The following is a 26,456-nucleotide window of genomic DNA, read 5'->3' on the forward strand; positions in this document are numbered from 1 at the left end:
TACTTCAGTGCTGATAGCCTACAATAATGACCTAGTCTATATGTGCTGATGGAGGGGAAGAAAAAAGATAGATAAATTTTTAGGTTTCCAAGGAGTCTACTCTAAGCAATAAACAGAAATTTGTTACAATTCTAAAGTATCTTAAGCATTCTTTAGAAAACACAACCACCAAAACAGCTTATTGGTTTTTTAGGTTATTCACAATTTGTAGCTTATTTTCTTATGGTATTTTTCTTATCTTTCTATAGGGCTGAAAGACACACAGGAGTCTTCATGGATATAGTTGATACATTTAACCATTTAATTCCTACTGAACACTTAGATGATGCCCTATTTCTAGGATCCAACCTGGAGAATGAAGTCTGTGAGGATTTTAGTACAAGTCAGAATCTCTTAGAGGATTCGCTGAAGAACATGCTCAGCGATAAGGATCCTATGCTAGGATCTGCAAGTGCCCAGTTCTGTTTGCCTGTTTTGGATAGCAATGATCCCAATTTCCAGATGCCTTGTTCAACAGGTAAATCTTACAATTTTTTAAGACTACAATTTAAAATACTTAGTGCCATCCCTTTTTGCTAATGTAGAAAATGATGAGTTGGGGTTTTTCCCCTTCTATTTTATGATTTAGGCCCCAGGCATTAAAACACAGGCTGTTCTTTATTTCATATGAAGGCATCTGTAATACTTATCTAGGAAGATTTGTATTTTTTTGGGGGGGTGGGGGGGAGGATGTCCAGTCTGGATCAGGGTTTTCTTAGGCTTGTCTTCAGTATATGTAATTTTTCCCCCGACCAAAGTACTGATTAAGCTTTGCATAAGTACTATATCAAACCAGCAAAAGTAGCTAGCTACCTTCAGAATTGCAACAATGCAGAGTTAGCAGTAGGAGTGCTTGAACGATGCAAACTGTTCCTGAGAGCTCTGAGATACTCTGATATTTCTAGGCTTTCTAGTAGTCAGGTGATACCAGATCCCAAGGCATTCTGATTTGGTTGGTTTCAAACCAAACCATTGCCATCGCTAGCAGTGTTCTTTGTAATAGAATATATTTGAATTTGAAACAGTTCATAGCAATGTTTAAAAGAGGAATACCATTGTTTAATGGTTATTGAAAAGTGTATTACAACATTTTTGAAAGTTGTTAAAAGCTACTGGGCCAGTTTTTAATCTAATTTGCATTGATAGAATATTTACTTTGAGTTCATTGTAAATCTGGCACACTAGTCATGCATCCTTATGGTAAAAGTTCAAAGATTTCATGATTGATTGGTGTAGTACAAATACTCTCGACGTGGATAACGTTGCTGAAATTTCAGTAGTGCTTTGCAGTGTTTGAGCTATAGATTAGATTTCATTATATCGGCATTTTCAGATGTTCAAGTACTTTAATCAGTTTTTTCCACCCCCCCCCCCAAAAAAAAACCCCAAACAAACCCCAAAACATAAAACCATTTCCTCATCACAGTGAGGAAGAAAATTATTACTTGCAGGACCTAGAATAGACTCTCATCTTAACTTAATTTTCTGATTTATAGCTCCAGCAAACAGATCAAGGGAAGTAACAAGGGCATTTCTAGAAATGAACTGTAAAGCAAAAGCTAAATATTTTGACCTTTACTGCATCTTCAATGATGATTAAAGACAGCCTTAGATAACATCTTCCCTCACATACTTCTTTCTTCTCCAATCCCCCATAGTCCCTCAATCTACAAAGCAACCCCCCTCTTCTTCCCCCCCCCCAAAAAAATCCTGTTTTTCACATTAGACATATGAAATCCTCACTATTCTCTTTTTGCTCGTGGACTTTGACAAAATATGGATTAGGTGAGTAGTGACGATGCACAAGTCTATTTGAGTTACTGCTCCATTTTCTCCAGATATTGCTGGGGATGCTGAATCTTATCCTAAGATATGTCAATATTGCACATCCTCTTGGGTACACATGTTCTACATATAAATATGCATAACTGTGTGTGTATATATGTGTATACGCTGTTTATACCTATCTTGTAAAGACTTGAAGAAACAGAAATGAAACATAGTCATAGAAAGATTAGAAATATGGCCAAACTTCATCAAAACTTCAGTAGGCAAAGTTCATTTCGGGATGGGAGCTTCAATTCTTCTAATCAAAGTAGTAGTCCCCTCCTCTCGGCCCCCCCTCCCCCCCTGCGCAAAGTTTTCTTATGCTCATATTTCCATGTACTACATAGCAAGCTGAACCTAAATTCTGCAGTAACATTCCTGGATTCTGTGGCACTGTAGTGGAAATTCTGTGACAGCTATTTTTAGATTTTTAAGTGGAGTTTTAATGAATGAAATATGAAAATGAATACTACAATAAGGACAGTAGATCTTATTTATATTAAAATCAATTTATTTTGTGCTGTTCCTACATTTATACTTCTCAGGATTCCAAATCTTTTTGTTTTAACAACTTGTATTGTAGAAATTGTCAGGACAAAGCTGGAGGATTTGGCCACTGCATGGAGAGGAGTTGGGGCTTTTGGCACAGTACTTGAATGTTTTTGCTAAAATGATCAGCTATGGTAATTAACAATACTGATATTTAAACTGTCATATTTAAATTTCAAGCTTACCATCCCATTGAAAAAAGACTCAATTCACCCTTTGACAGCTATTGTTTCAGGCTGTATGCAGACTTGAATTGCGTTGGTTTATACTCCGTTCACATTTTCATGGTTTTCTTTCAAACCTAAAGGCTAGAAACATACTGTTTAAAAAAAATAAAATTAAACCTTAAATTTTGGGGTGAAGTTCTATCATGCTGTGAGGAGTCAATGGGATAATGATATGCATCTGGTCTTGCTTTTTCTTCATCGGTCTCAAGGAAGGCTTACCATATTCTAAAGGTGATCTTGCACCAGCAGTTTCTATGCTTTGCAGTTGGGAACAACCATTGTCATTTCCAAGCATTGTTTTTCTGCCAGTCCCCATTCATTGAGTGTTCCTGTAGCTGATGGCAGATTTGGTAGTCTGTGTGAGAGGCTATGTAGCTGTACTGTAACCTAGACTAGCTATTGGAGAAAGTGAAGTCAGGCAAGTTGACAGGTTTCAATGTGCTCTACGCTATCAAGCTCCTGGGGAATACTTTGAGTGCATAGTGGACCGTTAGAAGAGTTCCCTTATTACATCTCAGAAACACTTGCATCTGGGAGTTCTAGTCAAAATTAATATGGTCTCATAATATTGCCCGAGTAGAAATTAAAACAAAATGTAGGCCTTTTATTGAACAGTTCCTCTCACCCCTTTAGGTATCGGCACACCAGTGTCTTCTGCTGCTCATTGTGATGGTGGTTTGTGTAGAACAATCTCTATGCTCCACTTCTGCCTCTTTCAGAACTTCCTGATCAGGCATTGAAACTACCAGATACAGGATATTGGATCATCTGTTGGGAATTCCTCTGAACTTTCAGAGGTCCATTAGAAATGATTATCTCATCATCTCTTCAAGAGAAAACGTATTATAGATATTCCAGCAATCTAACATTATTGAGAGATTCCAATCTGAACTCCCATCCCATAGCTCAGTCTCCTTTGTAGTCATTCAAATGGAGAGTGACCAGCGCACAATGGCTTGTCTCAACCATCAAGACAGGAAAAAAGTGAAAGCCAAAACAGAGGCTAGAAAGATTTTTTACATTTGGGTCTGCGCCATATATACCTGCCATATATACCTGCTGTAAGACCAACAGTCTTGCTGATTGGCTCACCTACTATAAACTGGATGAGGGAAAATGAGAGCTAATCAAGCAAGTTTTTGAGCAGATTGCATTGAGATGGTTCCTTCCATGTGTATGCCATTTCATAACTCAGTCTAACAGAAAGATAATTAAATTCTCCTTCTCGTATTGACAACCATAGGCATGAAGAAGACATCCTATTATTCTTTCGATTGTGTCTCCATTAATATTGCCAGTGCCTGTGCCCGTATCAGTATGTCTACCATGGATACTTCCAGTCTCTCAGGACCTCATTCACTAGAGCTCCTTGACTTGCCCACACCTTAAGTATCTAATGCTTACTTCGTGGAACCTGAATGGTCATGCTTCTTAAAACATAGTTACTCTTGAGCTGGTTGATTCCCTCCTGAAATTCAGAAAAACCTCCTCCCAAGCAAGATTTTAGGAACATGGAAGGACCTGGTATATATGGTACATGAAGAGGAAGATGAGAGAGAGAGAGGGGGAGAGACTACAAAAGATATTCAAGACTTCTTCTTAGATGATTTTTTTCATAAGGTCACTATTTGGAAGGTGAAAGAGTCTGTACTGAGTGCAGTACATCCAGCCCCTTCCCGTTTTATCCAGCTGATTCATCCTCAATTGTGAAAGGAGGATCACTTCAAAGACTATTGAGTATAATGGAAACATAATCTAGTATTGTGGGCCCTTACTAAATCTTGTTTTGAACCACTGGATGAAATGTATTTATGGTTTCTGACTAAAGTTTGCCTTTATTATAAGCAACACATTGGCTAGATATTTTAGCGCTATTTGGCTGTTGCTATTAAAAGCAACCTTACCTTCATGTCCCACCCCAATACGGTGGTTCTGAGACTAGTTTGGTTCTTTGGTTAACTAGTGGACTCAATTCCTCTAATCAGTTTTCTTTCCCTAAATTTTCTCATGTCTTTGCAAAACAAAAATGCTTTAAGTGTTGTCAAAAATTTGGATTGCAACAGTAAATGATGGAGGAAATGTCTGCTGTATTGATTTTGATTGATAGTACGTCTGGGACATAGAGGATTTTGATGCTATGCTGCACCCGTTTCTATCTCTAGTTGACCATTGACCTATTTTCCAACTTTAATTGAACCTCCTTTTGAAGGTTTAGATGCTCACTCTTTTGGAGTACAACTTGGTGGGTGGAGAAACACGAAACATAGAAATTTCAGGGCAGTTTCCTTTGATGTGTGTATCATACATTCATGAAGCACTACAAAATTGAATTCATTTGATGTTGCCTTGGCATATGGTCTTTTGTTCTTCCTGTGGTTCTCTCATTTGAAGGCCTTCTGTTTTAAGAATAAAATATACAGTAATACATTCAGTTTCTTTGTACCATTTGGCTTAATAGTTCTACTTCTGACATTTTTAACTTTTTTACTTGAAATTGCTGGAGGATGTTCTTTGTTTGCTACTTCCAAACTTGACAGAACAGCAGATTACCATGATTGACAATTATGAAGTCAGTTTCCATATTGTAGAACTGCCTTTTCTAAATGGGAATTCAGTGCTCCATCAAGTCCCATACTGGATTATTACTTCGGCTACTTCTGAATGTCTGGCTGTACAGTGATGGTAATTTGATCCTTCTCTTCAGATTTTCTGGTCTGAGAGAGCAAGGAGATGGCAAATCTTTCATTTAATACTTTTTTGGGTGAAGGAGAGGAACAAGTGTCCAACCCGATGTTTTGAGATCTAAATGGTTTGTTTGTTTTTTAGGTTTTTTTCTTCCTTAGTTTTGGCAATATTGACTGGGGGACATTGTTAGCACTATTCATTGAGTGTGTCTACAGGGTATTGACAGACAGATCCTTATTGATCTAAACAAATATACTTTAAAACAGTGGAGGATGAATTAATAAAATATATGGAATTTGGATTGTTGGTGTAAATTATATAAGTAGTGACTTAATTTGAAGATCTGTGGAAAACTGATTTTTTTCCTCTATCAATTAAAGAATAATCTTAATTCAGATCCTCGCATCTTGGTATTGCAGGAGACCATTCTAAGAAATGGAACACTCGTATGGGAAGATCCACTTTCATTTGCATAACTTCAAGTTAATGAAAGCTTTATTCACTTGAATATCGTTCCCTGCTTTACACATCTTTCATCTAACTCTAAGGCTTGCACAGGCACATGGTACAATAATTGCTGCTTTCCCTATTAGATCTCCCACCTTCTATGTTGATGGCCTGTTGTATCAAATCACAGTATACAACATGGTAGAAATGTTAAAATGTGCAGCTGCTTGTGCAGCATTTATAGCATATGTTGAAGTCAAACTTGGAGCCACTTAGGTATTTTTTGCTCCTGCTGTTACCATGAGTTAACAGAGATGGAGGTAGCAGACAAGAACAGTATAAAGCAGCAATAATGGTGTTTTGTTCCTAATAATCGGCCAACTTCCCCTTCCCCCTCCCCCCCAAAATCAAACTGAGATAAGAAAAAAATCAAATCTGCTATGGAGAGCTGCAGCCTTAGGAAAACTGGCTTGGAACTACAGTTTGGAATTACTTTGTCTCCTGTGTCAAAAGGTAAACCATCTCCATTTAGTCAAGGATATGTCTTCACTCTCGGTGTTCATCGATCGATTCAGTGGGGATTGATTTATCGCGTCTAGTCTAGACACGATAAATCAACCCCTGAGCGCTCTCCCGTCGACTCCTGTACTCCAGCGCCGCGAGAGGCACAGGCAGAGTCGATGGGGGAGCGGCAGCAGTCAACTCACCGTGGTGAAGACACCACGGTAAGTCGATCAAAGTACGTTGAGTTCAGCTACATTATTCACGTAGCTGAAGTTGCATAACTTAGATTCATTCTCCTCCCCCCCCAAACCCCCCCAGTGTAGACCAGGGCTAAGTAATTTTTTGTATATAATGGAGGAGAGAATTATTTTACTGAAAATATAAGCCAGTGAAGATATGTACATTTTATAGTTGAATTCAGAGTTTCGAATGTAATTCTGTCCCCCAGGATACTGTGGAAGTCTTGGTTTTTGAAATATTCCATTAATTAATAATAGCTGTAATTTTTTACTTTTGTAGAAATTGATTTTTAAAAGTTGTAAGTAAAAATAAATAGTTACATCTGTATGACGCAAATAACCACTAATATGAGACATTAATACACTACTGTTGTAATTTTAAAAATTCTTAAAATACTTTGGATTACTGAATTTAAAACATTAAATTTATTGCTGGTATTATATCTTTCTGTATGTTCTATTTTACATCTTACTCAGATTTTTTCCCCTCATCTTTCCTTTTTGTTCAAATTACCCATCCCTGTATAACCCACTTCTCTTTCAGACATAGAAAAAAAAACTTTTTTTTTGTGTTCTCTTCAGTGATTTTTACTTTCTTCCTCTTGCTTGCTTATTTTCTGTTGTTAATCTCTCCATCTTTAATTCTTCTCTTATCAGTTTGTATCTGTACTGTAGCCTTTTGTTTCTTTGTATATTTCCAAAGTTTATTTCTGTTATTTGTTGCTATTTTTGCCATTTTCTTAGGTCGGTCCTTCCTTCCTTCCAATATGCATTTCTACTCTTCCACTTTTTCTCATCACTTTCCCAGCAGGAGTCTGTGTTGAATGCTCCTCATCGAGTCTCAGACAGTTAAAATAGTTGCATTGCAGCTCAAGTGGCTTTTGAAATTAACAAGGTTCTATGGTGCTGATTCCCCTATAAGATGGAAATTAAAGCACAGAGTCTGTGTTAAGAAGTTTTAGTTCTTATGCTACAGTTGGGGATCTCTACTATCTCTCAGCAGCAGCAGAAAATTTCCCTTTGCCTGTATTCAGAGTAGCAGTCGTGTTAGTCTGTATCCGCAAAAAGAAAAGGAGGACTTGTGGCACCTTAGAGACTAACAAATTTATTTGAGCATAAGCTTTTGTGAGCTACAGCTCACTTCATCAGATGCATGTAGTAATGAGAAGGGCATTAACTCTGTGAAAATGATGCATCCTGAGCACAAGTATCAGGAAACCTGGGATCTTAATGCAAGCTCTGAAAAGCACTCCAAAAGTATGTTTCAAAGTTATTTGACCAAGCAGTTCTCATTCATCATCTCATCTGGGGAAGGAAAGGTAATTCCACATGGGGGAGAGAGAGAATACTTTACATATAAGATTAATATGAAAGTGATTGGGTACGTTATTATAAACCAAGTGCAGAAGTATTTGAATAACATTAATTAAAATGAGCAGGATGTGACTACCATTATCAGTCTTGTGGCATACATAAGTGTATAAAAAAGCTTCACTGAACAGAGTCAAAATATTGTTGGGTCTGTGAATTTATATTTGAAAGCTGACACTGATTTGCACAAAGACATGTCTTCCAGGAATCTTAGGCATACAATGCAATGCCAAAAGGTTGTCAAAATACAAATTGAATAAAAGCCAATAGAAGTATATTACTGTTGGTTCTAGAAACTATTATTGCTAGCTTCCTGCTTGATTATCCATTGTCCAGAATTAAGTTCCAATAGGAAATTCAAGTGTAAATCTTCTCAAGAGTCACATTTATTCTTTGCACTGTACCAGGGTTAATCTGTGTAATCAGGCTGTATAAAAACTGTCAGATATTTAGCTAAAACATTAATTTTTCTCCCTTCATGGTTGAAAAATTGAGGGTGGGGAACCGCCTGCTGTTAAAGCTTGTTTATTGACCATTGTTCAGTTAGCTGTATCAGTATCTTGCAGTTTATCCCTTTTGTATTTGAGTATTTTCTTAAGATACTCCAATACTGAACAACTTTCACAGACTTCAGTAACAGTGTTTTTCTTGTGAATATTACAGAAACATAGAGTTGAAAAAAGACGGTTGATACTTTCTGATGGGACAGTCTAAAAATTTTAATGGTTGTTTAAGTCCCTGTAACAACTGCTTTCTCTGATTTTCAAGACAAATATATTGTGTTATGTCACAGTTTCAAATAACCATTTTTAACCATTTATCAGAAATTTTTTAAGATTCTATTTGTCATATAAATTAGTTTGCCTTGAAATACTTCTCGATAGCTTTCTACTGTTCAGGCAGCTGTATCAGTTGTCTGGAGTCTGTGCTGTATTTGTCAAACCCTGCTACTTGTTCTGCAAAATCACTTGGATTGATCTCACAGATTTCGCATCCCACAGGGACCAGGATTCATTAATCACACATAGGATCTTGGGATAGGAGAGGCTACCATTGCAGAACCATACTTAGAGAAAGTGAGGAGAGTGGCTGGTACAGTGGCTTGACTGCCTCTTAGGAAACCTATATTCAGGAGCAACCTCTGGGATCCTTCTCAGGTTAGTGGAGGCTAGGAATGTGACAGACTATGTTCTCAGTCTCTGGCTGGAAGACTAGTGCATGCTGTGCTCAGTGCTCTTCCTAGTGGCATTAGCGACTCTCAGATGCAGATACATGTGATTGGGAATTTAAAATTTAAAAACTGTGTCCCTAGAATAATAATGTGGCTTAAACTTTCTGCATTTTTGGATCAGCTCTTTGTACTGTTCTCCTTTTTTTCACTCTAGGTGGGAATGGACAGCAAGGGACAGCTGATTCTATAAGGGTTGGGTACTTTCCCATGGTTTTTTTTTTTTTTTTAAATAAAATAAAATAAATGAGTCCGCTGAAAGTGGCATGACTCTTTGACAAGGACCTCCTCAGAAATGATAAGCTTTGGGTGATAGCTTTTTCTACACTGAAACTGCCTCATATGAGAATTTTCTATCTCGCGTCCTCATTTTTCATTTTTGTTCGTTTTCAAATACCCCCGCTTTTTATTTTATTTTATTTTTTTTTTTAATCTGGCCTTCCCCCTTTTCTGGCCCCCACTCTTCCCAACCTCTTATAACTAGATACTTTTAAGTTTTAGGCTCTTTTTTGTTTTTATTTTTTTCAGTTATTGGTCTTGATGATATTATGGATGAAGAAGGAGTTAAAGAAAGTGGTAACGATACCATTGATGAAGATGACGTAATTTTACCCAACAGGAATTTAAGAGACCAATTGGATGACACTTCAGTCAAGTCACCAAGAAAATCACCACGTTTAATGGCACAAGGTGATCATGCAAATAATGCAAAGATTTGCATATCTGGGGACATTTGGGGGTTTTACAACTTTTTTTCTCTATTTTAAACTTTAGGTCAATGTTGTTAATCACTTGGTTATATGAAGTATAATGCAAATATTTTGAAATTATTTTTCATCGGAGCTGTTTAACATCATTAATGTTGTAAACATGTAATGATTTTGGAAAAATGGACCTATTGCTAAAGGTTCCAAATAACTCAGTTTTAGGGCATAATTTTAGTGAAGGAGGTGATGGTGCCATTAATCTGACTCACATAAAGAGGTCAGAAAGATGTGACCTATGGTCGAGGTAAAGAGGTAAGATACTAATTAGTGGAGCCATTTTATATACTCAAACAGCAATGAAGTAAACCACTGACTTCAAAATTGGAATTTTTTAGACATTCTGACCAATATCGTGATCTGTGTGTGTATATAGTGCAGAATTCTATTAGAATTTTTGGAAGTACATTATTTCATGTAAGTATTATCTGTGGGAGGGTGATGAAGATAAGAAAATACATTAGAGTTGAAGCCCTATAGATTGAACTGCATTTTAAAACTACATATGAGATTTGGAAATGCCTGATTTATAATGTACACAAAGTAATTTTCACAATTTTTTTAAATATAAAAATTTGATTTGAAATTCAATAAGTTCTTATTTTCAATGTTTTTGCTGTTTGCTTTTGTAGATTTTAAGTAAGATTGATATCTTAATAATAGTTTGATCTTGTATAAAAGTCATTCATCCAAAGATCTCAACATGCTTTACAGATGATTAACTTCTAAAGTATAAGAATTCATATCAAATATGAACTTTAATGGATGTCAGATGATTACTTTAAGAATCCTAAAATTATATGTAAGCTTAACTACTGTGTTTTTGTTTAAGTGATGAGGTGCCAAAACTTTATTTGTATGATACTTCATACAGAAGTTAAAAGGAAAATTAAATACTCTTCCTATTTCAGTGATAGTATGACCTTTTTGTTTTAAGAAATTTTGGTTTCTCGCTTGCTATCCAGAACTTGCATGGCCATTTACATTTGTCCAAACAGTGTCAATGTCAAATTGAAATACCAATCTTTTGTATTTCTTTTAAATTTTAATAATGTTTCTTGAACTCAATAAAAAATTAATGATCTAACATTTTGTCAGTTAATCTCGTAAATTAAACATTTTGTAATTTAAATCTTGTTGATTCGTAAATTTATTTTCACTGTAGTCTAATCTTATGTTTGCCAGGAAAAGAATGAAATATACCTAAGAGATTCTCTTTTCTCTTTAATAGAACCAGTACGAAGTTTGCGGCAAAGTACTATAGCCAAGCGTTCAAACATTGCACCTCTTGCTAATACCAAGAAAGCAGCTGTAAAATCTGGATGTGCCCAAAAGGGAGGACCAAAACTGCAAGACAAGGGTCAAACTAAACAGGAAGAAGTTAGTACACCAATGAAACTAGAACATCTTAAAGAGATTAGGCGTAGTAGTAGACTATCTGGTCAGACAGAGGAAACTGAAGAAGCATCATCTTCTCCAAGTAGTTCAAAACAGTCTGCTTGTCATGAAAAGAATGATGAAGTAAAATCTGGAACTTTCAAGCAAGGAAAATTGGATGAAACATTCAGTGAATTAAGAGGAGGTTCTCTTTTAACAGACACTTGTTCTTCTACTGAAGAAGCAGAAAGCAAAACAGAGACTGTTATGAAAAGTGGGCTGGATTTTATAACCTCTGCAAATAGTGAAGCTAATAAATTAAATATCGATATAATTAAAAATAAAGTGGATGAAACTGTGGTTGGTGAAATAAGTTCTGATGCATCTTCAGAAGAAAAGATTGACTACAAAATCAAGGAAACAGAGGAGAAACCTAAAGAAAATGACCAAAGCAAGATAAGTGGAATGACTCCCATTTCATCTGTTACAAAAGTTTGTATGAATTCTAGTGACATCCATGAGACTCCTTCAGTTCTATCCAGATCTGTAGAAGAGAAGACAAAATGTAGGTTAGATCCACCGAATACTGTGGAATCTGCTGGTAAAAATGTTGTGTCATTAAAAGACTGTAAAACAGAGCCTTTAGATGATTCTAAAGAGGCCGATAAAAATGTTAATCCTAGCAAACACTTGGACAATACAGAATTTCATAAAACAGCCTTGAAAAGTACTATTTCTGCTGAAGCAGGAAGTAATATTTTAGAAAGCAGTATTATTCATGATTGTCCAAGCCAAAATGTACAGCAGCAGGACAGCTATATTAAAATGGAAGGCTGTGAGGCAACAAAGCTTCAGGATGATGATGGCATTTCAACAAAAAGTCCCAAAACCGTGAAGTCCAAACACATTAAATCTATGGTACAGATTAAACAAAATTTGACTGCAAGTGTAGGACGAAAATTACTCGCAACTAAACAACAAATAAGCCATGCAAAAAAAAGAGTTGGTGTTAGTGTTTCAAGTTTTCACAGTGCATCTTCAGTAAGTCTGAAAAGGAGTGCAGAGGAGCAAGAGAGGTGGCAGCATTTTCATAAAACAGTTAAAGTTAGAAAAAAACAAACTGATAAAGATGTGAAAGCACAGAGCTTTGATATAGGGTTCACAGTGAAGAAGCAGACCCATACGTTGGTGAAAAAAGTATCACGTGTCCAAACACCTATGCAGGTGCAAAAGACATCAGTTCAGAATGTGAGTGACAGGTCTCTTAATCACCAGGGTTGTTCAAAAGAAATCCTCCATCCTGTCTCAGTGTCTGTGCATTCACCATCTGGTCATTTGCTGCATCAAAATCAGAAACAAACACAGAAACATCAATTTGCAATTGCACTTAAAACAAATAGTTATGTAAAAGAAGAGAGAGAGACAAAAGATCCCATAGGTTTAGAACATTTGAAGGAGGATGAAAAAGAAAAACTTAAATTGAAAAAGATTGAGAAGAATCTTCAACCTCGCCAGAGAAGAAGCAGTAAAAGCCTTTCACTTGATGAGCCTCCCTTGTTCATTCCAGATAACATTTCTACTGTAAAACGTGAAGGCTCAGAACATACTTCTCCAAGCGAAAGCAAATATGTATGGGTTCCCACCAAGCAGTGCGGTTTTTGCAGAAAGCCGCATGGCAACAGGTGTGTGTGGTTTGGGATGCACAGTGTTTTTGTTGGTTTCAAAAGATAAAAGTGCTCTTTTTACATTCAGGTTTCTGCTGCTGTTCATGTAGTTCATCTTTGTCATATCAAACAAAAAAGCAGGCACAACCTTTCTAATGGAAATCTGTATCAGTCAGACTATGAATTTCCTACCTGTGTACCGCCGCACCCTTTCACTCCAACTTTTAAAACAAGCTAAATAGCACAGTAAAGGCTGACTTGGTCAAAAGGAAATATTACTAGAAGAAATCCTTTTTTATTATATGAATGCTCTGCTTTAGCAGGATATGTAATTCTGCTAAACTATGATAGATAGGATAGAGACATCTTAAAACTCACCATCTTGGAAAACATCAAACTAAGGCTTAAGTGTTTCAGATTGATTTGTAATAGTTATTTTGCCTGAAAACTGGTAAAAGTGAATGTTACACTGCAAGTTAAAAGGGTCGCAGTCAACTTAAAAATCAAATAATAGTTTGAAAGTGTTTTATTGTTATAAATAACTCTGTTTACTATGCCTAAAAGATTAGGGAGAATATTTTTTTCTCCTTTTAGTTTGTTTGTGTATTAGTCAATATCATTTTCTGTGAGTCTTTCATACAATAGTGAGAGAGGAAAACATTTAAAAAAATGACAAAGCCACAATTTTTTTATGGGACTTGCATGCATGCATGCATGCATGAAACTGTATTTAGCTCACTTAAAAAAATGGATGACATCTGATGCTAAGTGTCGTCCTTTCACTGAATAAAATGTTCGTTTTCAGCATGTTGTGGATGGAGTGAAACCAGGCATTATGTTCTAATGAGACAGAAGTATTAGCTCAATAATGAGTCCTTTTGTCTCACTTTTTACATTTTTGCCACAATTATGAATTGTTCCTGACTTTAAAAGTAGTTTTGCCTATCTACCTTTTGAACTAGATGGAGCATTAAGTGCTTTCACTACCAATCAGATGAGTGTCTAATTAGTCCTTATCTGTTCACTTTATAGAAATTCCTATTATTCTACAAATACTGTAGAACTCCATTTTTCTGACTGAAACAAGGAACATGTAATTTTGTTGATTAAAATTTATATCGTATTTAGGCATTCGAAGGTCCATACTATATATAGATTCAGCATTTGCATCCAAGAAGTGTCCTTCATGTTCCAGAATTTCATGATTACTTGTCACAACATTCATGAAGTAAATGTGTATTTTAATATTTACAGTGCAGCTAGAGTAATCCTGAAAATTAGTAATTCATGTGAAGAAGATGCAGCATATAGAGAACTAAATAATACTGTAAGGTTTTTAAGATTATTGTGGAATACTTGATTAAAAGGATACTGTCATGCATAATGTATTTTTTTTAAAAAAGCTTGTTCCTATTAATATTATAGCCTAAACATTTTTGTTTGGATAATCTGGACTCCTTTTTGCCATTTATGCTTTTTGTGTTTATCGTTATCATTTTACTCAGCTTGGACAACAAATATAGATTTTATTCAGTTTCGCTTTTGCTTTATTATCAGGTTCTTATTCACTAGCACACGGTGCAAGTGTTTGGATTTCAAAAAATTCAGTGGAATGTTTAAACTTAATCAGATTGCTTTAAATACATAAATTGAAATGTTTCTGTAAAACATTTTTAATGAAAAATGTAAATTTTTGGCCTAAATTTTGACAGCTTCCCTTCAATTGATGCTGAATTGAAACATTTCTATGTTTCTTGTCTTTTTCGTGGATGTTTAAATTTTTCTTCCTATTCTGAATGTCTAGTTAGTAAGAGACCTTCAAAACACTTAGTTTTAAAATTAAGATGGTGAAATTCAGTTGTGACTAGAGAATCTGATCGCTAATGAGGAGTGTGGGGGCTGGCAGTTAAAGTGGAATGAATTTGGTGCATTTCTACTTTGATTCAGATCTTTCAGTTTAAAATCAAAGTCAACAATGTTTAAAACAACTAGGAATAGGATGTCGTGGGGAATTGTACTGGGATAGGAAACATTTAATCTCTTTAGATAGTATGTTTATATACTGTGTGTACATTGTGTAGTGCAATGGGGAGCCATTTTTATTTGGAGGTTTCTAGGTGCTACATCATACAAATAATATATTCTCTAGTTCAATCACCATCCAGGTTGGCAGCATACAGGAGTTGTCACCATCTGATAGTTGTTCAGTGTCATGAGTTTTGTGGTGTCAGTCCATTTCTTTTGGACAGATTTCTGTATCTCTGAACTGCTACTACAGTTGGCAGAAATTGACACATTCAACAGTATTAGCAGAAAGGTCCAGGATCAAATGGGCTTTGAATTGCACCACTCTCTCCTTCTCGAAGATCATAGAATATCAGGGTTGGAAGGGACCTCAGGAGATCATCTAGTCCAACCCCCTGCTCAAAGCAGGCACAATCCCCAATTTTTGCCCCAGATCCCTAAATGGCCCCCTCAAGGATTGAACGCACACCTCTGGGTTTCGCAGGCCAATGCTCAAACCACTGAGCTATCCCTCCCCAAATATACAGAACGGATTGATGCACATTGGTGAATTGAGGAAGCTTCCATTGTTGTCCATGTTTGGTGGTTTTTACACACACACGCGTGCACACACACGCTATAAGTCTCTCACTTTCAGTTGTTTTTATAAACTGGAAAACAAAACTGTTAGAGCATTTACGTTTTTGTTTTTTACTTTTTACTTCATTTTGGACTTGTATGTTTAACTTTCACATACATCCTTAAAGTTTTCATCTCAAAAACTAGTGTAAGCATAGAATAGAAGAGGAAGCAAAACTCCTCTATAATATCTTCCCAAGCAGGGACAGTGTGTTACATTATTTGTGCTTGTTACTGCAGCAATAATTTAACATGTTTTTAAAGGGGACAGCAGCTTAAAAACCGTACCTCTCTGAAATTTGTACTGAATATTGTTAAAAGTATAACACACACAAGTACTAAAACTGAGAGAGCTCCAAAAAAATTATTTGCTTTGCATTTAACGACATTTGTTTATTCAGTTTCTCCATTTCCCCTGTATAAAGCTGCTAGTTTAACCAGTTTTCCCTCTTGTTTGTGTGACTTATCGCGCAGGAAAAGGGAGAAATGAAAAAAAAACAGTTAGGAACTTAACTCATTTTTTTAAACTGACTAGATTTTAAGTTCATGGTGTTGCTTTTTACAGTTATCTAAACATTGTTAGATGTTGCGTGTCAATGCTATGTTGTAGATAGTATGAAAAACAAGAAATGGAACTGAAGTGGAGTCCCAAATTAGGAAAATGTATGCCAAGAGCTTTCTAATTTATGACTAGCAAGTTTGGTTTCATGTTAATGAAATACAACTTGAATTAAGGTTGGAAAAAAATTCATTTTAACGTACTGTGCAAACTCAAATTGCCCCCCCCTTACAGATGCAAAACCAAGGTTTCAGTATTTAATCAGTTAAATCAAAAAATGCCAGATGTTGAGGTTTCTTCTTTATTGTTAACTTGGGAATCTTTCATGTACAAGGATCACATTTTGAGGTATTGTAATAAGGGCTCTCACAGTCGTATGCTAAGCTGGATATGTCTGGTCCAAGACAGTAGATCCTCAGAGTTACGGATAACTCAGGAATGTAGACTGTTTGGAACTCTGACATGATAGTAACTTTGAACAAAACGTTATGGTTCTTTCAAAAGTTTATAACTGAACATTGGCTTAATACAGCTTTGCAACTTTACTATGCAGAAGAAAGATGCTGCTTTTAACCAACTTAAAAGAAACAAGCACAAAAACAGTTTCCTTACCTCGTGAAAACTTTTTTTTAAACTTTCCCTTTATTTTTTAGTAGTTTTCATTTAACACAGTACTCTACTGTATTTGCTTTTTTTTTGGTCTCTGCTGCCTCCTGATGGCATACTTCCAATTCCAAATGATGTGTGGTTGACCGGTTAGTTTGTAACTCTGGTGTTCGTAACTCTGAAGTTCTACTGTAACAGTAATAAACTAGTTAACATTGTCCATCTTCACGGTCAGTACCATATTGAGATTATTGGACAGTTCATCTTTTAGGAACAGATGCTGTCATTCTACTACCATGTGCAAAGCTAAAATACATGTACTTTGCACAGGGGACCTAAAAGTGGTTGATTGGAATGTAGAGCAGAAGTCCTTTCCCTCAGTGCGAATAAGCTTTATAGACATGAAAACTGTAGCAGGATCAGTAATAACAATTGGAGCCCATGTTTCTCTCCTGCTGGGGGTTGTGCCTGTTGACTTTTTTATTAGCAGATCTTCTGGCTAATTACAGGCACCAGAACCTCTTGGCATAGTTTCTATACGTGGTGTCTCTTCCTCTTACCTCACCACCCTCAGTGGAACCAAGGTATAGCAGTATGCTTTGGATCTACTTTATCTATGAAGTGTGGAGGGGGGACAGCTTTTGGCATTAGTACTATTGTTTCGTTTTGTCTGCTGACTGTATTTTATTGTTTCTGTTCAAAGTGATATCTTTGCAGTGTAACAGCTAGAATTTTTTTATAAATAAAAGACGAAGTTTTTCAGGAACTGAAGTGCTGGTTATGGTGTTCTGCCATGTAGTTGCCCATTTCCACCACATATTTCCGATTTGTTTTCCTTGCTCAGGGTAAACTGTGAGGTTGGATTTCTTTTAATAATACATATCATAATATGTATAGGGGGTACACCATGTGTCTGAGTTAGTTATTGAGAAACCATAGCTTTTTGGATTTCCTAACTTGTTTGATTTTTGCAACAATAATCCTATATTAGTGTTAAGGTGTTCCCTCCCAGTTAATAACATATCTTTATGTATGATTGCAGCATTTATATGTGAGGAATTCTTCCTTCCACTTTCTGTAAATGCTGCTGTTAAAATGGAGTAGGTTTCTGGATTTTGATCAAGTGAATATACTTTCATGGCACTGGCAGAATAGGAGGAATAATAAAGGGAGAGTAGTTCCAAGTTTACTTTTTTCTGAAGGTAGTTTGTATGTCTTGCAATTTATATAAGAAACAAAGTTTTGTTTTTCTTCTTTATGTAGAGCCAAATAAATCCTGGAATCTGCACACAGAAAGAATCCTATATTCATCCCTGTGCTTGCAGAAAACATAAGACCCTCCACAGCATTCTTCCCATCCTCTCCCCCTTCCCCCCTTCAATTATATTGTTTCCAGTGTCCCTGGCTTTTACACCAGTGCCTAAGATCTACAGGCTTTGGGGCTTGAACTCCGTTTTTTTTTACAGGCCGGCAAATCCTAACAATATATTACAAATCTGTGGGAAGCTTCACAAGGGAAACATTGCAAACTTTCCTCTCTTCTGGCCCCCTTGAATTTTTCCTTAATGGATCAGGGCTCACCAAATGCCTAGTTAATAAATTAAATTATCTACTGTGTGTTGTTTTTACATAAGGAAAACCTTGATTGGAAGAACTGTTATCATCATTGTAATGAAATTGTAACATCAGTGCTAGATTTTAAAAATAATGCATCTCTCAATTCTTAATTTTTTTTCTAATGACTTTCATTTCCTTTGGTTTGATTGTTGTATATTATATTTACTTTTTTAAATCTCTGTTAATGCACTTGGTATCTGATGTTGCAGCATGTGTTTGGGCAGATTGCTGTGCCCATGCAGAGCCCTATGGAAGTAAGTAGGATTATGTGCAGCAGTCTATCTGTGTGTAACAAATTGCAGGATCAGGGCTTTAGTTGGATTTTCCTCCCCTTCACTTCAAACTTAAAATAAGTACACATCTTAAGATTGCACAGGAAGGCAATTAGAAAATTCAGACATTAAGGTTTAGCAAACAGCCTTATCTGTGACTTCTTTTGTGTAAATAGTCTATATATGTGGTCTCATAATAGTCCTCTAATAGCTTTTTTCAAAAACAGTACAGAAAACTAGTTTTCTGTCTAGTTTACTTGTGAAGTTGGAAAAATATTTAGGCTTTTAAATTTTTCCTTGTGAAATTACACAGTTTTCACTTAGAACAATTGCATCCATTACTGTGTGGAAATAATATTTAAACTATATTGATACTTTGAGGTTAGGGGATATGAGACACATAATCCATCCATCCATAAAGAAATAGAACGGGTGGCCAAACTGCGGCTTGTGAGCATCATGCTCTTTTACAGTTAATGTGGCTTGCAGAGCCCCTCTCATCCCCCCCATTCTCTGCCTACCGGACTTTGGGTGCTGGGGGGGAAAGCCCAGGGATTCTGCCTTATGTCAGGATGTTGGGGATAGGGGTTTCTGTGAGAGACAACTGGTGCCTGCTAAGAGCGGGGAGGAGGCACAATTAAAAGGTTCAGCCCTCGCCCTCCCCAAGTGAGTCATGCTTCCCTTACTCTGTGTCCTCTCCCTGCAGCTTCCAGGTGTTAGCTCCCTGTGGAGAGGCAGCAGCAAACAGCTGGGAGTTGCAGGGAGGGGCTGCTTCTTTAGCTCCATGGGGAGAGGCAGCCTCAAAAGCAGCAGTTCTCCCTGCAGGTCCCCTCTGTTTGCCTCTGTCTCTCCCCATGGCCACAGCTCCAGGCTTGCTGAGCCCGGCAGCATCATGTGACCAAGCAGGGCCAGCAACCCTTTCCAAAATCGGGCAGGGGGCATGGGACCCCATGTGCCTCCCCCCACATGTCTCCTCTGGCAGTGGGGTGTATGTGTTTCAGGGCTTCAGCTCCATTGGGCATAGCTGCCAGGGCTCAGGCCTGAAGTCCCCAGCCCCAGTAGCTGCAGTCCTTTTCTCGAACTTCTGAAGATTGTCCTATGCAGTTCAAAGGGTCGGTAAGTTTAGCCATCCCTGAAATAGAATATTTATACACATAATGCATCACTATAAGGGCTTTTCTCTGAGAGATCATTATGACAGTAGATCAGAAATTAAGTTCTATGTCCCTGTAGGCAAGGAGGGAGATTAAGACCCTGCAAACACTTTTTAAAATTAAGCATATGTATAAGTTTTCAGAATTGGTGCCTAAATAGTTAAATGAATGAGTGTGGTGACCAGAACTTAAAACAAGCATATGACACAAGATATGATTTATATTTGTTAATTGAGCTCGAGTATACAAATATTACTCATGTATAGCTATGACTGGAAAATTTATTTAAGTAGTATATGATAGTATAATTTAAAAATAGCGTTGTAATACATAATCACAAGGTGTCAGAGTTCTATACTGTACACACTGAAGATTCTACAAAAAAGAAAAAGGAGTACTTGTGGCACCTTAGAGACTAACAAATTTATTTGAGCATAAGCTTATGCTCGTGAGCTACAGCTCACTTCATCGGATGCCATTCCTATGAAGATTCTGACACTACAATGTATGTGCCCATACAAAAAAATAAAAGGACACTATTAAAGTTGGTATCGATAGGCTTACAAAATAAAGAAACATCAATTTGAAAATCAAATTTGTCTGAAATATTTTTTTTGCTGTTTTAGTTACATGTAACACCTAAGGCCCTGATCTTGCCATCGTAGTTCTGCTTGCAGGATTGGTGTCTAAAATTAGTATAATTGAAAAGTTAGAGAATATATTTTTTTCAGTTTCATTACTTTGTGCATTTGACTTCACTTTGTTTAGTTAGGTTCATCATTTTGTTGATGGTCCTGTCTCACACACTATACTTTTTTGTTTTTTGCTCTTGACCCTGCCCTTTCTTCCTTGCTGAAAAGCTCCTGGTAACACTAGACATTCAGAAGGAAAATTTTCTTCTGATTTTTCTTTCTTAAAAAAAAAAATAAAATAAAAATAAAGGTTGTTCTATTGAAACGTGGTGTAAAAAAATAAATAAATAGACATTGCTCTTTTGCCTTGCTATGAGTGCCATCTAGATTAGATCGGATGATACATTTTTAAAAGCCAGGTTGTTCTTGTTGCTACAAAATCCCTCCCATAGCTAGACTTGCAATAAACAAACCAATGCAGGCACAAAGATGCTTTGATATCACGAGAACGCATACTAATTTATTTACTGGGGATCTCCTCGAAAGTAAACTATCACACTTAGTCTGAATCAGAGCCCACTGAAGTCAGTAGTCTTTCCATTGGCTATAGTTGCTTGTTAGAGTGGAACATGTAGACTCCTCTAAAGCTCCTGTGAATCGGATCTCTGAATGTGTGTGTGCATCAAGGTGATGGTTGACTAAGAGTGCAGTCATTCACCCTTAGTTAATTCTTCACCTAGCTAAATCTCTATTAATTCAGGAAAAGGTAATATAAAAATTGGTTTCCATCCTGTGTCCTGCTGAGCTGTGGAATGTGATACAGATATAACACAACTGAGCCAGTAGTAGACAAATTGTTTCATAAAATAATGTCCAGAAAGTGAACGAATCTTTATACTGACACTAAATTTTAAAATAGGACTGTTACAAATTTCTTGAATTATGTACACATGGAAAATAATGATTGTTATTAAAGTATGGAGTGTTTTTAAAATACTTTTTGATTATCTAATTACACTTTACTGCTGTTTTTATTTTCCTTTTTTCTTTCCAATTAAGCCCCCCAATTCTGCAAACATGCATGTGCTTAATTTTACACACCTGAGTAGTACCTTCACTTGTGTAAATTTTTCTGAGATTGGGGCCTTGTTCCCATTAATAGAGAGTGGGCTGGAATGAAACATGGTTGCAAGATGGCAGTAGTGATGTGTTGTCCATGATCTGTTGCTATATACTGCAAATACAAAATGCTAAGCAAATGACTTCGAGTGATGTATGTATGTATTAAATTTATTAACTATATCAAATGATGCTGAACACTGACCATTATTGATCTTCGTTTTGACTGATTTATAGAACCCTTTCCGTTTTGTGTGTTTCAGAGTAGCAGCCGTGTTAGTCTGTATTCGCAAAACAGAAAAGGAGTACTGGTGGCACCTTAGAGACGAACAAATTCATTTGAGCATAAGCTTTCGTGAGCTACACCTCACTTCATCGGATGCAAGATGCTTATGCTTATGCTCAAATAAGCCAGATGCATCCGATGAAGTGAGCTGTAGCTCACGAAAGCTTATGCTCAAATAAATTTGTTAGTCTCTAAGGTGCCACCAGTACTCCTTTTCTGGGAGGGGTGTGTGTGTGTGTGTGTGTGTGTTGTGTTGTGTTAATGAGTGTAGTTTTCAAAGCAAATAATTTATGAATAAATTGACTTCTGGCTGATGTATTTTTAAACTCTTATTCCTCAATAATTGTCAGCCATTCAGCAATCTGCTTTTGCTTGAACACATTCCATTTGTTATAACTAGTGTTAGAAAAAATACAGCCTGGACATTTTTATCTTTTGAAATGAATCATTAAGCATGGGCTTTCCTTCCTCTAAATGAATGTGTATGCCAAGAGATTTGAAAAGATGTGCTAATCCTAAAGGAGATAATAGAAGGTTTTCATTACTCTCAATCTTTTCTTTGTATAATCCAATTCATTTCTAATATTAGATACTTCACGTGACTATCTCTTCATCTTAGTATATGGAGACAGGCAGGAATTCCTCTCTCAGAGGAATAAGACATAACTCTTTTTTATACTTAAAAGTTCTACTGAATTAAAGGAGGTCCCTTCCAGGGACAATAATATTTTTATATACCATCGACTATTTTGTGCTTCTTGTATATTACAGAACTTTTCAATTAAAGTACGAGAAAGCAGTTCTGATCGTTTGGGATGGAATGATTTAGTTGGTGTTGGTCCTGCTTTGAGCAAGGGGTTGGACTAGATGACCTCCTGAGGTCTCTTCCAACCTTAATCTTCTATGATTCTTCTATGATTTACTCAATGTGTTGGTGTGAATTAATATTTTAAACCATATTTCTTTCTCTTTCAGCTTTACATCTTCCAATCCAGCCTTACAACATGGGTAAAGTCCTCACACTTCAAACTATGAAGCAGTCTACAGTCAGAATTTTTGGTGTTAATAGTCCAGGATATCAGAACATCTTCAATCACAAGTCTGTGACAGCTGTGCAAGAAGAAATCCTTGATCCTTCAAGCCAGGCCTCAACCCTCCTTGACTCCTTTATTAATCTTTGTGCATTACCTAGCTTCACCATTATCCAACCATAACTCCTATTACCTAAACTAATTTTGTTGGTGCAGATGAACACCCATAATGTGGATAAAGATTAGAAAAGGTCCCATGGAAAATCAAATTATTCCCATTCTAGTGGTCAAATAAGAACCTTTGTTCCCTTTCTCTGAACCCTTGTGACCATGTGGGAAATAGCTAGATCATCTACCTGCCAGAGTTGAAATTGCTAGTGAATTTTTTTCTGGATTTGCAAATAAATAAATACATTGAAAAATTAATTTAAAATGAGTAGCAAATTTAAGACTTGTCTACACTAGGAAAATAAGGACCTGCAGTTTACCAGTGGTGGAGATTCACTGGTAGAAAGAGTGGAAGTTATAGTGTAGGTAGAACACAAATATATTTATTACAATTCCATCTCCTCTGAGTAGGATTAGACAAAACAGTTGTAAATGTAAATTCCTGAGGTACAGCCTCCATAATTGCACCTAAGAGTGGAGAGTTATATGGTACCAGATTTCCTATTCTGGATACAACCTTATAGCCTTAATTTGTTTATAGGATGCTTTTTTGTGCAATCTTAAATGCAATAAAAGTTGGGTCTTCTCATAAAGTACCAAAAAAAGCTAATTAAGGATAACTGTGTCTCCAGACAGTCATTTCTTTTGATAGTTCACTTCACTGCAGACCAGAATGAGGTCATCTTTGCTATAACACAAGTATACAATACTCATCCTGATTTGAGAATGCTATAGGTTCTGTCTCTGAAGAGAGAGAGTCTTGTTTTGTCTGCATTGATCTGTAACCAATAGAAAATGTACCATTGACAGCTATATTTCCTCCAATAAGCCGCACATATCTGGGGCTTTGAGCAATGGTCAGTTTTTTCTTTGAAAACTACTTAGGCCCTCTGATGTACTTCATAGTTTAAAATGATCTAGATTAGATATAAAAACAATGAGGAGTCTGGTGGCACCTTAAAGACTAACAGATTTATTTGGGCATAAGCTTTCGTGGGTAAAAACCCACTTCATAAGTGGGATTTTTTAACCCATGAAGGCTTATGCCCAAATAAAGCTGTTAGTCTTAAAGGTGCCACGATACTACTCGTTTTTGTGGGTACAGACTAACATGGCTACGCCTCTGAGAGCAGATTAGATATAGTTAGAGAAATTAAAGATTCACTTGAAACTTCAAACTTGCCTTATTTTCAGTATTATTAAAGAATGGTCTTAGGTGTTTCTAGTGTAGATTTCAGACAGGCCAAATGAAAGTTACAGCCCTCGTTTTACAGAATAAGCTCTTTCAGGTTAACAAAGTTGCCAGTATTCAAGGTTCTGAAAAATGAGACATTCTTAATCACCTAGCTCTTAGACTATTTAGAACACACCTGTCCACCATTCTACTTTTGAAAATAGGTAGCCTGTTAGAACCTTAGAGGACCAAGTCCTGAGTGTCTTAACTCCATAGTTGAGGTTGCTCAGTACCATTTTATGTTTGGGACCTTGTATTCCTCCTGGGAAAGGAACAGTGCTGACCACATATCAGTCCAAATACTATTCAGATATCAGTCTATGGAGATCCTTTCTCCACGCTTGATCATCTTAATCTGTTCTCTTCATCTAGAAAGTAATTAAAATGTTTGGTTATTTTCTTAGTGTATCAAACAACTTAGTGGCCATTAGTTGCAGAAAAATTCTCAAAGATAACAGCTGTAGCAGCTATATTTGATTTCCATATCAAATTAAAAGATGAGTTAAATAGTATCTAAATTTAATTCCACTTCAATGGCCAGTCACTGCTGCTAGAAATTATATTCCTTGTTTCCTTCAAATTTTAACCAAAATGAATTAATAGTGCCTTGGCACACCAACAATGGATATAAACATCTTTATTTAAACATGAGAAAAATTTGAAAAAATTGGCTGTTTGCTTTAAAAACTCTCCAACTACAGTGGAAACATTACATTATATGTTGGGGGGGGGGGAGGGGAAGAGTTTTTATATCCATTTTTGGTGTCCCAATATTTTCTTACAGTGAGGCAGACGTCTGTCGTCTAAATGGAACATACTCCTGTGGATCATTGAATTGTAAAACAGAAATTCATACTATATATACTCCCATCAGGTGTGTGCCCCATGACTGACAGTAAAGAACAATAATTTTCAGGATTTTAACTTCCCTTCAGTCTCTCTCTGACTCTGAGTATGTTCATGAATATTTTGGTGGTGGTTGTTATGAGGCTGAGAAAAGTGATTACCTCTAAACCTAACCAACTTCTGAATTTTCCTTTGTGCCAGAATGTAGATCTGAAAATACTCGTATCATACTTCTAGAAAGCTTTCAGGAACTTGTAGCTTTTATGATTGGAACTGAACACATGAGTGCTACTTGCTAGCATGTTTTAAGCAAAATAAGTGGTCATGAAATAAGTATACACAAACAATAGTGAAAAGATTGCTTTTCTGATTTACAAACCAGATAACTGGATTGTTTGCAACAGGAAAACAGTCATTATGTCAAGTAAAGTTGGAATCTCAGAGAAATTAGCTAGTTGGAAGTGATTTTTTTCCCCGAAAATTTCTGGACCGAATTCTCCTCTTAAACCACTGTATAACTCCATTGACTTTACTGCTGATTTATACTGGTATAAAAGTGATCAGAGCCAAGACAACCTATTGACTAGCTTCCTACTTTTGGGTCTCCAGTTTCTAGTATTAGACAAATAGGCTTTCAGGTTTTTTGGTCTTTTGAGCTTCCTGTAGTTTCTTACACAGACCAACTGCCATTGTCTCAGAGCCATCTGGAATGTTTACCTTCAGTTTCTAGGGAATGAGAACCAAAGAATATCTGAACCTTTAAGCATAATTTATGATAGAACTATATTCTTGCAAAGTAGGTGAGTCATCAAGTAGCTTCAGCATCACAACTGAGAGAGGTAGGTGAATAGGAATCTGGTTCCTTGGGATCTTTTGACAAAAGGGAGTTAATAGAACTCACTCTTGGGTCTTTCTGGTAAGATCAGATTAGGGTTTGCAAATCATTATCTTTTACTTGCTTCTAAAGCACTTGCCATAAAACTATTTGAGCTGATGGTTAACTTTGCACTGTATTACTTTAAATTTAGTGTTGTCTTCTATTTAATTAGTAAGAATTCCCTGATCAAGGTGCTCAGCATTAAAGAACCTATCTACACTTACAAGGATATTCTTGTGGCCAGTATGGATGTCTTTGATTCAAAATGTAACTCCATTTTTGTTTTCCAGATTCTTAAAAACAAAATGGAAAAAAGCTCAGAAGGGAAAGATAGCATCAGACATGAGAGCTCTGAAATTTCACATCAGTTGAATAATGAATGGTCTTTAGAGTTAGCCTGTCTCGATTTTAAGGCAAGGGGTTATTTGATATATATTTTTTAAAAAAGGACTGTTAGCAGGAATAGTATTTCTAGATAGATACATTCATGT

General features: G+C 36.4%; 1 protein-coding gene across 7 annotated transcripts in view; it reads left to right on the forward strand.

Annotated features, from left to right (window-relative positions):
* PHF3 (PHD finger protein 3) overlaps window positions 1-26,456 on the forward strand; it is a 78,642-nt gene that overhangs the window by 18,701 nt on the left and 33,485 nt on the right. For 3 of the 7 annotated variants that reach the window (XM_038394048.2, XM_043510420.1, XM_043510424.1), the window contains exons 2-4: window positions 249-517; window positions 9,645-9,806; window positions 11,112-12,939. The exons of 1 other annotated variant lie outside the window; for it this stretch is intronic. In XM_038394048.2, coding sequence (XP_038249976.1) covers window positions 274-517; window positions 9,645-9,806; window positions 11,112-12,939 — 2,234 coding nt within the window. In that variant the 5' untranslated portion in view covers window positions 249-273. Of the gene's footprint in view, window positions 1-248; window positions 518-8,889; window positions 9,046-9,644; window positions 9,807-11,111; window positions 12,940-26,456 lie in introns of those variants that run through there. 3 more of the 7 variants (XM_043510421.1, XM_038394050.2, XM_043510423.1) reach the window with 2 other exon arrangements.

This window comes from Dermochelys coriacea, chromosome 3 (genome assembly GCF_009764565.3).
Source record: "Dermochelys coriacea isolate rDerCor1 chromosome 3, rDerCor1.pri.v4, whole genome shotgun sequence".
Taxonomy (NCBI): domain Eukaryota; kingdom Metazoa; phylum Chordata; order Testudines; family Dermochelyidae; genus Dermochelys; species Dermochelys coriacea.